Genomic DNA, 12193 nt, shown 5'->3' with positions numbered 1-12193 from the left:
ATTAGGATGTTATAAATATTGTTTGATTAGGCTCTAGTATAACGACGTGCTAAAACCCTGTATCAACACATTAATTCAAGTTATTTTATAAAATTAATATTAATGTATTATAAATGGTGTTGAGTTTTTTTTTTCTTTTTTTTTGCTTGTTTGTGCTTCCCGTTCGTGTTAGAAAATAGTTTTTTCCCTTTTATAGCCTAGGTTGAAAATGATTTTTTTGGAGTTAATATATCTCTTATCTGCCAAAAAAAATTGTGTTGAGTTTTTATTTAATTATAGTACTCAAAAATATAATTGTGTTACTTTTTTATTTTAGTTTAGAAATTTATAAAAAATAAAACGGGCCTTGAAATACTATGCTCCACCCTTGGTCCTCTAGCAACAACTATTAAATTTGTTGGTTTGATTAAGTCAAGATCATATAAAGTCTAATCAAATATTTTTTATACAGGTTTGTGTTGGGATAACTAAATATCCTCCATAGATTATCCTGTATCTACCTTTCTATTTTAGGAAATATTACAAAACTATCTAATCTATAGCACCTTTTGTAAAAACTACCCAATCTAATTTTTTTGCAAAAGACTAGCACTTGACGGAATCAGTTAGTTGACCATCAAGTTAGTCTTTGAGTTTACACGTGACTGGTACATGACTTCATTTTATAACTTTGAAATCTTATATTTCCTTTAGTTTTTCTTTCCTCCACTCTCATTTGATAATCACTCTCTTACTGTTCATGGAAGACACCCATCAAGACTCAATCAACACTTCAATGCAACATTAATTATCCAATCCAATCAACTGCTAAGTTCTTTAATTGATATTTCTTTCACTAATCTACTCCGCAATTTTAAATTTCAGTCATATATGCTGTGAATTATGGTTTTTGCATGGTTTTGTTCAATAAAAAAATCTTGCCTTTGAATTTTCTGATTCTCGATCCTCTCTTCTCTTCCTTTGATCTTCCTTTGATTTTCGTTTGAGCTTTCGAACCATTCATCTTTGTTCTTTTGAATCAACTCGTTTTTCTAGCAAAAAAAGAAGATTATCAAAGGAAAAAAGGGTTCATTTCAAATGGGTAACTAAGCAAGGGTAAATTCCTGTTTTCAGGTTCATCAATCCATTTGAACTTGTTGCATCCCCTCCACTGGGTATGAGGATCGAAAACTTTACAAGTTTTGAACTGTCTTCCAGAATTATCCTTAGTCCACAAATTCTCTGTGCAAAAGGAAATCTACAGGCACATGTCTCGAGCTTTGAATTTTTGGTGGAAGGAGAATGCATAATTTAATTTGGTGAAAAAAATTAGGGTTCTTAAGAATTGAAGGGGAAAGGAGAATTAGGGTTCTTAAGAATTAAAGGGAAACGAGGAAAGAATTAAAGAAAATCATGTTTTAAAAGAGCAAATAACATTGACTTAAGTAAGTCACGTGACCCACATGCTGGTCAACATAATATTTTAACGATCAACTAACTAATCCATCAAGTAGTAGTCTTTTGCAAACGTTTACGTCATTTAAGGTAGTTTTTTGCAAAAAAAAAATAGATTAGGTAGTTTTTTTGCAAAAGGTGATATAGATTACGTAGTTTTATGTAATTTTTCCTTCTATTTATGTGGTTGGTTTTCGGCTGTTATTAGTTTTAGCTTTAGTTAGTTGTAATAACTATGTAACAAACTCTTCTTATAAGCCCCATATATAGGTGCTTGTCTTTTGATTCTATAATCAATAACATAGAATACAGTCTCCTTAGTTCTAGTTTTTTGTTTCCCATTTGTATATATATTCTTTCCCTTCTAACATCGTATCAAACGCGACATTCAACTGATTTTTTTTCCTGATCCCTATTCATTCTTCTTTTCTTCTTACTTTCTCTTTCTTTTGCAACATGTCTACCACTTCTACAGGCATGGATTATACACAAAATCCAGTATCCATTGTGATACCAAGATTTAGCTTTAAAAAAGATTAATAGACTATACATATCAACTAAGTGCATCTTCTTTTCATGGGAGCCCATTTGCTAAGAACTCTACAGTTAAGCGTGCTTGGTGGGAAATAATCTTTGGATGGGTGACATCCTAGAAAGTTTTCCTAGGTGCGCGCGAGTGACGCCAAAGTGCGTTGAAAAGACTTGTTTGGTCTATGAGGCCAGTCTTTAGTCTCCATGAGTAGTCACCGACGGTCCAATAGGTTAGGGTGTTACAAATGGTATCCGAGCAACCCTGCAACCCGTGGCTGATCATGTGTTCAGTGCACCTAGTTGGGGAAAAGACCTTGAAACTACAGTCCAACGAGGACGATGTATTCCTAAGCAGAGGTGAGTTTTATACCCTAGATTTAGCTTTAAAAAAGATTGATAGACTACTCATATCAACAGTTATGTCTTATTTTCACGGGAGCCCATTTACTAAGAATTACACAATTAAACGTGCTTGGTGGGGAGTAATCTTAGGAAAAGTTACCTTTTGGGAATTTATCCTAGGTGCGCACGAGTGAAGCCAAAGTGCATTGAAAAGACTTGTGTTGGTCTGGTGGCGCCAGTCTACAGTCTCCATGAGTAGTCACCGGTGGTCCGAGGAGCCGTGGTGTTACATCCATGTATTATCTTCACCTAGTCGATATGGCTAACACCAAATTAGTGTTTGTTTTATTTGATGGCACTGGTTTTTGTGATTGAAAACGATCAATGATGATCTCTTTATGAACCAAAAACTAAGTTGCTTTCATAGATACTCTTTCACGCCCTTCATCAGGAGAAGCTTGTCATGGTATTATTTATTTATTTATTTATTTAAATTATTCACGTTATATTACTTAAATACCCCTTGACCTTTTGGGTTGACTTTGACTTCCGGTCAATGGGCCTTTTTCTGAATCCCCCACCTTCCTTGAATGGCCCATGGGCTAGTTACTCCCAAATACCCTAACTTCCTATACATAACCTCCTATATGACCTAACTTCCCACTCTCCCTCATTGGTTAGTTATCCTTCTTCCATGAGTAACAACTGCCCACTGACATACTTCCCATTCATCCCACATTCCATGGTTCTCCTTTCCTAGTGCTGATAACCGCTCACCACTACCCCCATGATAATCAACCTCCTCCCTGAAATAACTTCCCTTCCTCCACTATAAATAGTGACAGCCATCAAAAAGGGAGGGATCCATGGAATAACAGCCCTTAAAAAGTCCTCACGACCTTCTAGCCTACAAAAGATATCAGCAACTTTCACCCTCATACACCTATTCTGGTGGTTGCCATCTCATTCTTATTCATTAATTTCCTAATTTACGTTCTAACTTGAGCGTCGGAGGGGTTTTCCGGGAGATCACCCCCCGGACAAAGCTAACGTGTTGTCTTGCAGGAATTCGAGTCGCTACCTCTTGCGAATCGCCGTTCCCGATAACGCTTCCAATCTAAGTATTACAGGTGATTTCCACCTCCTCGTTTCATCACCGAAACAGTTTGGCGCCGTCTGTGGGGAAAGAATAAAAAGTTATGGCTCCTAAAAGAAATCCCACACAAACCACAACCGTGTATAGCACAGATACAGAAACTTCCGCTGGTCACGTTAACAATCAAGCTGTGACTCGTCGTGATCTGGACATGCTAACGCGCAACCTCACTGCCGCCTTTTCCGAACAACTCCGCGCCGTCATGAATAACAATAACCCGCCTCAGCAGCAGGTATTGGAAGAAATGGCGGACCAGATTAAAAATCTTCGCGAGAGAATCGAACCTCAAGAGTTGTCTAAATCCCGCGGATCTCAGGATGGAAACTCGAGGATGTCACATTCCAGCAGACGCAATAAGAAGAGGCGGGAGAGATCGAGATCCCGCACAAGTTTCAGTAGGAGTAATCCACAAGATCGCGTATCCAAGACCGCCTCCCAAGATGTCCGGACCTATCTAGAAAGCAAAAAGCAGAAGGCATCCGAAAGCGTCCAATCGCTGGTGGATAGAAGGAGGCAAGAGAGGAAGAAGGCGCAGCTCGCAGGATCTAGCTATCCCGGGAGTCCTGTCACCACGCCCCGGAATGAGGTCGAGGTAAATAACCTCCCTGAAGATGCTACGCCAATAATCTCCCCATTGGCTCCAGAAATACTAAATATCCCCAACCCGGGGAGAATAAAAATCCCAAACATGACGGCATTCGACGGCACGTCATGCCCCGAAGAACACTTGATGGCTTACAAAAATTTGATGGTGCTGCACACTACCAACCCATCCTTGTGGTGTAAATTCTTCCCAACTACTCTTACTGGAGTAGCCTTGACATGGTACACCTCCCTTCCGGGAGGAAGTATCCATAACTTTGCCCAATTAGAAGGCAAATTCCTAGGTCATTTTGTGGCATCCAGGAGGCAGGAGAAATTAAACTTCCATTTGCTTAGCATAACGCAACTGGAAGGGGAATTCATATCATCTTACTTAAAGAAATTCCATGAGGCAGTACTGGAGGTGACGAATTTGGAAGAATCAGTCGCCTTGAACGCCCTAATCAACGGAATGAAGGCTCAAAGACTGAAGTTCCAGTTGGTCGAAAGTCAGGTGAAGACATACGCGGAGGCCATGAAGCAATGTCAAAGCTATGTCACGGCCTCCGAGATATGTCAGGCACATGACCCAAAAAGGCGAAAGTCTGAAAAGAAAGATGTCGCATCCTCCCATCAATATTTATGGAACAGAGAGGAGCATTCGTCAAGGAGGGACAGGAATTACATGCCGCGTGGTCCAGAGCCCCCGTCAGACATGGGACTTCCACGATCCCGGCACGTAAATATCGCGGAAGGGGAGTCCAGGACGCGGAATTTGCTAGACGGAGGTAACGACCCGATGTTCAATCGAAACAGGAAGGACATTTTCTTTGCTGTTTGAGATAAGTTGCCAGCTCCACCTCCTACTACCACTCCTTCCGATAGACGCAACTACAATCTGTGGTGTGATTACCACAAGAGCACGGCCATACTTTGGCCCAGTGCCGCGAACTCAAACGTATCCTACATCAATTGGCTGATGAAGGAAAACTGTCGAGGTTCGTTAACCGAAGGGACTATGACGCAAGAGGAGAAGCGGAAAGAAGGCAGTGGAATCAAAGATGCGGATCCCCCAAGAAAGATGAGGCAAGGCGTGAAAGTTCCAACACACAAGGAACTATCAACGTAATTTTCGGAGGATACACTGAAGAATATCCTACCATTCGAGCCGCGAAGGATAGCGTCCATACTCTGCTGAAAGGACCTCTAAAAACCGTATCAAAGGGACCGATCATGAGATTTGATGCCACTACTTCCCAACTGTTGCAACAACCACACACTGATCCTTTAGTGGTTACCATCAAGATTGGGCAAATGATGGTGAGGCGAGTATTGGTGGATACCGAAAGCACAGCCGATCTTATAACGATGGAATGCCTAAGAAAAATGAAATTCGAAGAAAAGCACCTGCAACCCCTTAATAAACCTTTGATTGGGTTTGGAGGAAACCAGGTCATTCCAATGGGAACAATCATACTCCCTGTACGAGTAGGGGAAAGAAGCGGAAGCAGAACAATGCCCGTGCGATTCACGGTGGTAGATCTAGCGTTCCCCTACAACGCCATCATGGGACTCCCACTCATCAACAAGATCAAAGCGGCAATCTTCCCTCACCAACTCTTGTTACAGTTTGAGCAGGACGACGGACAAGTGGGCATCCTCAAAGGAGACCAGGTAATGGCCCGCCGATGTCTCATCAACACCATGAAACGAGGAACTTCCGTCATCCCTTCTAAAAGAGGAAGGGGAGAAAAGTCTCCTTCCGTCATGAGTATAGATGGATTATAACCCTTATTCATCAGTCTCAATTTCAACTAAAAGCAGCGTTAGTCAAATTAGAAAATAGCTCTCATTCATTAGTTACAATCGTTTGTCCGTGACAATTTCAATTTCAATATAACAGAAGTTTCAACATTTTATTCATCATCCAACGTCAAGTTCTAACGTTTCCAATTATTCAGTGTTATATTCTACTTTCTCATAATTATCTAGTCTTCAAAATGAAGAGTTGACGGACGTACTTGACATCCGTTCACACAACCTTAAGTTATCAAGTATCCGACGCCTACTGAACTTCCTTATTGCAAATCTTGTTAAAATCAGTGTTTTCCATAGACTCAGCAGAAATCAGTGGCATCTGTAAAGTAGGATCCCAAAATAGGTCTTAAAAGCTAAGAACCTTGGGATAAATCCAAGTATGAAAGGATTGCTCATAATTCGTCTGACTTATAGACGTTACTGGTCAGTTGCCGCATCATCCATACTAGCTGTGGAATGTGTTGAGGTCACGTCATCCTCGTTAACGTTGTACTTTATCGCAATTCCTTCAAGCGCTGATCTAAGTCACGACCAACATGGTAGGCACCAACACGCCCAATCCGTAAAGTCGACAAATTGGGCCCCTTATATTTGCTAACGGAAGTGTTCACCACACGTCCGCGGAAGTATTCTGTTTTCCACGAAGTGCCCGACAATTGCAAAAAGTAGTTGAGGCTTCTGAATTGAATCTTTAAAACTTGTGAAAGATATCACGAAGAAGCTGCAATGGCTATAGATTTTTGAGAATATTGGTCGTGTCTGCAGAGTCTATAAGTCGGACTCTATATATGACCAACTTTCTTGCAATTTTCCTAAGTTATGAAGATTCCGCAATGAATCCATGCAGGTATTATTTATTCCGCGGCAATGTTCTATATAGTTGAGATCAATTGCCTGGGTGTTGCCCTACAATTCCTATAAGGCATGAAAAATTATTGTGAAAGATGTTCGTGTCATCGATAAGTCGGACCCCCAAATAGGGTCAATATGCATAATTTTTCTTATTTATTTAGCTGTATCCGTGGAGTCGATAAGTCGGATTCCGATTAGAATGGAAATATAGACAATTTTTCTAAGTACCTATACACTTGAATGTGTCCGGGGAGTCAATAAGTCAGACTCCCAAGGTGTGTGAAGATGTCGATAATTTCTCTAAGTTATCAGGCTTCCTCATGAAGCCGGAGGGTCGATAATCGGACCCTAATTTAGACCTAAAAAGGTAAAAACGTTGGGAAAAATCTAAGTATGAGGATTGTTCATTCTACCATCTGACTTATAGATGTGGCGGATCTTTTGCCGCGTCACTCGTGATAGCCGCGGAATAAAAATGAAGCCGCGTCACGTTACAAACCCCTACATGATCAACTTCCAATTTTTCAAAGTTCCAATAAATCCGTGCTCATTGTGGAAAGATTTTCGTATTGTCCGTATGGGTGAAGACGCGGACCCTTACATTCATTCCGCGGCATAAAAAATATGAGGCTTGTCAAGAAGAGAAATCTTTCAAAGTATTTGCTCATTTCGCGTCATAGAAGAATAAGGGACTTGTTACGACGAGAAAAATTGTGAGTATTTTTATTGTTCCACGATGTTGATAAGTCGGACACCTAAAGTGTGTGAAAATATTGATAATTTCTCTAAGTTATCAAATTTCCTATCGACGCCGTAGAGTCGATAAGTCGGACCCTAAATTACACTCCAAAGGAAATATAAAAAATTCTAAGTATGGAGATTACCCATTCTACCTTCCGACTTATAAATCTGGTGAATCCTTATTCCGCGTCATCCAAGATAGCCGCGGAATACAACGAGGCCACGTCATCCTTCTTAGCGTCATATGAGCAACTTCCAATTTTTCAAAGCATTCTTATTAATTCGTGATATTGATAAGTCGGACCCCCAGATGCTCCTAATAAATTTGGAAATATTCCAAGTATGGAAGGATTTTTTATGTCGGATGTGCAGTTGAAGACGCGGACTATTAGTTCGCGTCATGATTAAATTGAAGACGCAAAATATTCTGAGAAAAAGTCCAAGCCGCGTCGTCAGTTTCTTATGCCGCGACATATTATCCTCCTAAAGTTTCAAGGCACATAAAAGCAAGGAAGATTTAACAATAAGGTTGCTATTTTGTCCGTGGGGTCAACAAGTCGGACCCTCCTTGGTGGTTATTTCGCCCAAAAAATATTCTAAGTCTTAAAATTTCCGCGGTCATAAATATAAGGTAGTCCAAAGAGGAGGAGAGGAAGTCATCATGTTGCCCGCAAGGTAGATAAGTCGGACCCCTTTTTTTGGGTCAAATTCTAAAATTTTTTCTAAGTCATGGAGTACCGCAGTATGTGGAAGTATTGAAAAACAACAAATCCATACGAAATGCTACAAGGAACTAGATGTCTCAGTTGGTCTGAGGTGCTGTATACTATCCTAGAGGTCGCGATATCGAACCCTCTTATTTACATTTTTGCTGTTGACTAAATGTACTCCGCGACTATATATACATATCCGCGGCTTGAGTTACCTTATTCGTTTTCCCCTCGGATATATTTTTATAAATAAAAAAAAAAAAAATTAGTGTGATCCGCATAGTAGACAAGTCGGACCCCCCTTTGGGGAGATACTTGTCCCAAAAAGTTCTAAGTATTGCAATTCCCGCGGCATGGTGATAGTGGAAGCTAAGCTAAGAGTATTGATATTCGAAGCCGTGCGATATGCCACACAAGGAGCTAGTTGTCTCAGTTGGTTTGAAGTGCTGCCTTGTGTATTGGAGGTCGTGGCTTCGAAACTTCTTGCCAACATTTTTGCTACTGAATATCGATGGCTAAGGCAATCCCGCAACACGCTACAAGCCGCGTCTTCGATGGCTAAGGCAATCCCGCAACACGCTACAAGCCGCGTCTTCGGGTGCAATATACTCTGAAATATCATGTAAACCTCTTCGTGTGGACCGCAAGGTCGACAAGTCGGACCCCATTGCGTGGGTACAATCTCGAAAATATTCTAAGTATTGAGAATAGTCACGGCATCCAAGTATTAAAAGCTGGACTGGAGGCATCAAATTATAAAACATCCGCACAATATGTTACACAAGTGGATAGTTGTCTCAGTTGGTCGTGAGTATTGCACGCTATTCCAGGTGTCGCAGTATCAAACCCTCCCACCTACATTTTTGCTGCTGCATGGTACATATGACTGGGGCTACTCTGCGGTGTGCCATGAGCCGCGACTCGATTTGTTTGATTGTCTCTTGGATTCAAGGCGTCTTGCATGACTATTTTGAAATGGTCATAACTTTTTCGTTATAACTCGGAATTCGACGTGTGAACTGTCGATTCGAAGCTTACGAGCCAAATTTTTCTAATCCGTCAGAAGGTCTGCCAGATTGTGGCCGTATTACTCCTCATGAGCTTTCGATTATTCTCTACGATCATGTTTCTTCATTAAACCAAGTCCGACGGACACGTATTTTTTCCGCATAAAGGAAGATGTTTCTGATCGTTGGGGCTATTCCTCACATCATCCTTCATGCATGGAGCTAAATGTCATGGTATTATTTATTTATTTATTTATTTAAATTATTCACGTTATATTACTTAAATACCCCTTGACCTTTCGGGTTGACTTTAACTTCCGGTCAATGGGCCTTTTTCTGAATCCCCCACCTTCCTTGAATGGCCCATGGGCTAGTTACTCCCAAATACCCTAACTTGCTATACATAACCTCCTATATGACCTAACTTCCCACTCTCCCTCATTGGTTAGTTATCCTTCTTCCATGAGTAACAACTGCCCACTGACATACTTCCCATTCATCCCACATTCCATGGTTCTCCTTTCCTAGTGCTGATAACCGCTCACCACTATCCCCATGATAATCAACCTCCTCCCTGAAATAACTTCCCTTCCTCCACTATAAATAGAGACAGCCATCAAAAAGGGAGGGATCCATGGAATAACAGCCCTTAAAAAGTCCTCACGACCTTCTAGCCTACAAAAGATATCAGCAACTTTCACCTTCATACACCTATTCTGGTGGTTGCCATCTCATTCTTATTCATTAATTTCCTAATTTACGTTCTAACTTGAGCGTCGGAGGGGTTTTCCGGGAGATCACCCCCGGACAAGGCTAACGTGTTGTCTTGCAGGAATTCGAGTCGCTACCTCTTGCGAATCGCCGTTCCTGATAACGCTTCCAATCTAAGTATTACAGGTGATTTCCACCTCCTCGTTTCATCACCGAAACAAAGCTGAAGAATAGACTTGGAATCGGTGCAATAACATGATTATTGGATGGATTATTGCATTCTTAGAGAGAATGACTACAAACAGTATAATGTATTATAAAACAACAAGAGACATTTGGTGCAATCTTGAAGAACGATTCGGTAAAACTAGTTCCGCTCAATTGTATTTAATCAAAGAAGAGCTTTTAATGCAACCTAAGAATTTGGTATGAACATAGCCCAATTTTACACAAAAATGAAAGCACTATGGGATGAAATCGATAATGTTAGTGCTCCTCCAATTTGTGTTTGTGAAAAGTATACCTGTGATTTAACAAGCCGAGTCGATAAAGAAAAAGAAGATTATAGGCTATTGCATATCTTGATGAAGATGAATGAACAATATGCTTAAGTTTGATCCAACATCCTTATGATGCCTTACTTACTAAGCTCCAATCTAGCTTACTGAATGTTGCTTCAAGAACAAACCCATAACATATTGAGCTAGACCAATAGCATTATAATTGACTCTCTCTTGCTTTAATAACTGATATAAGAAGACCCTATGATAAACACTCCAAGAATGGTCCTCACAGTGACTTTCAACGCCACTCAGGAAAGGGTTTTAATAACAATACTAAAAGGTATAACCAATTTTTTTTGTGATTATTGTAAACTCAATGGACATACCAAGGACAAATGTTACAAATTGCATGGCTATCCACAAAACCACAAACCACATCTCAATAGACGTGCCTACCTATGTGCAAAGTGATAATCTAGTGGACAATGTACCACATAATATTGATAGTATAGAAATAAGTATATGGCCCAATTTTAGTATTTTATTGTCAATTCTTAGCAAACAACATACAAAATCTGCATCAAATGTTGCACAAAATTCAGATCTTGCACATGACCCTACTTCTCACACTAGCATCTCCAATCTAGCAGGTAACTTTTGTATTATGTCTAAACATAATTATATTGCTTGGATTATTGATATTGGTGCAACAGATCACATATGTAATAAACTTAATATGTTTACTAATTTGAGGAAATTATATGGCCTTAAACATACTATCACCGTTCCAGATGTCTTAAAAATTAAAGTCACACAAGTAAGAGATGTTCAATTAAGTAATAATATCATGCTCTATAATGTTTTATATGTTCCGGATTTTCAGTTTAGTCTTATTTATGTTTCTAAACTTTGTTTAGATTTGAATGTTACTATAGCCTTTTCTTCTAATGAGTGTGTTGTACAGGACCATTCAATGAAGGCGACTCTAGTTCTTGGTATGTTAACTCATGGGTTGTACTATGCTACACAAAATGTTCCTAATTAAGAACAAAATTTGTTTTCGGTTCTTGTTTTACAGCTTCTGATTCAACTAAGGATACTGGACTACAACAAGCTAACTCCTTCATCTTATACTAGGACACTTGTCTTTAAAGGATTTAAAAATATCCTTTCTTTCAAGAACTCTATAATATGTACAATTTGTCCAACAACAAAACAAATAAGGAAATCTTTTCATATATGTACTATTAAAATTACTACTCCTTTTCATACTTCACACTTAAATTTGAGGACCCTTTCACAAGGATACATATGATGGATTCACTTATTTCTAAACCATTGTTGATGACTACACTAGGGTTACATGGGTCTTTTTTATCAAATGAAAAAGCTATTGTTCTATTGCCCTCAAATAGTTTCTTCACTTTGTTAAAACTCAATTTAATACACATATCCATGTTATACGTATTGATAATGCTAAAGAGTTGTGTGAGGGAGAGGTTTTACAACATTTTCAAAATAATTTCATTGAACATCAAACCTCTTTTGTCCATACTCCCAACAAATGGTGTTATAGAGCGCAAGCATACACATTTTCTTGAAGTTGCTTGTGCATAAAATTTCAGTCCAATTTACCTTCACAATTTTTGGGGGACAGTGTTTTAGCTGCTGCATATATTATTAATAGACTTCCTTTTTCATGTTTAGTATTTTGTTTCTTCATGTAAAAAATTATATGGTAAGAATCCTACTAACGATCACATGAAGGTTCTTGGTTGTTTGTGTTTTGTTTCTACTATCAAATAG

General features: G+C 39.4%; 1 protein-coding gene across 1 annotated transcript; it reads left to right on the top strand.

Annotated features, from left to right (window-relative positions):
* Positions 1–3506: 3506 nt before the first annotated feature.
* LOC130805517 (uncharacterized) lies at positions 3507–6461 on the top strand. The gene is made up of 5 exons (XM_057670289.1): positions 3507–4469; positions 4626–4880; positions 4988–5799; positions 6038–6184; positions 6278–6461. Exons 1-5 carry the CDS (start codon positions 3507–3509, stop codon positions 6459–6461), a joined length of 2361 nt encoding a protein of 786 aa, XP_057526272.1.
* Positions 6462–12193: the final 5732 nt, after the last annotated feature.

The sequence above is a fragment of the Amaranthus tricolor genome, chromosome 2 (genome assembly GCF_026212465.1).
Source record: "Amaranthus tricolor cultivar Red isolate AtriRed21 chromosome 2, ASM2621246v1, whole genome shotgun sequence".
NCBI lineage: Eukaryota > Viridiplantae > Streptophyta > Magnoliopsida > Caryophyllales > Amaranthaceae > Amaranthus > Amaranthus tricolor.
Note: the sequence above shows the minus strand (reverse complement) of the source record. Positions and strands in the feature narration are given on the sequence as shown.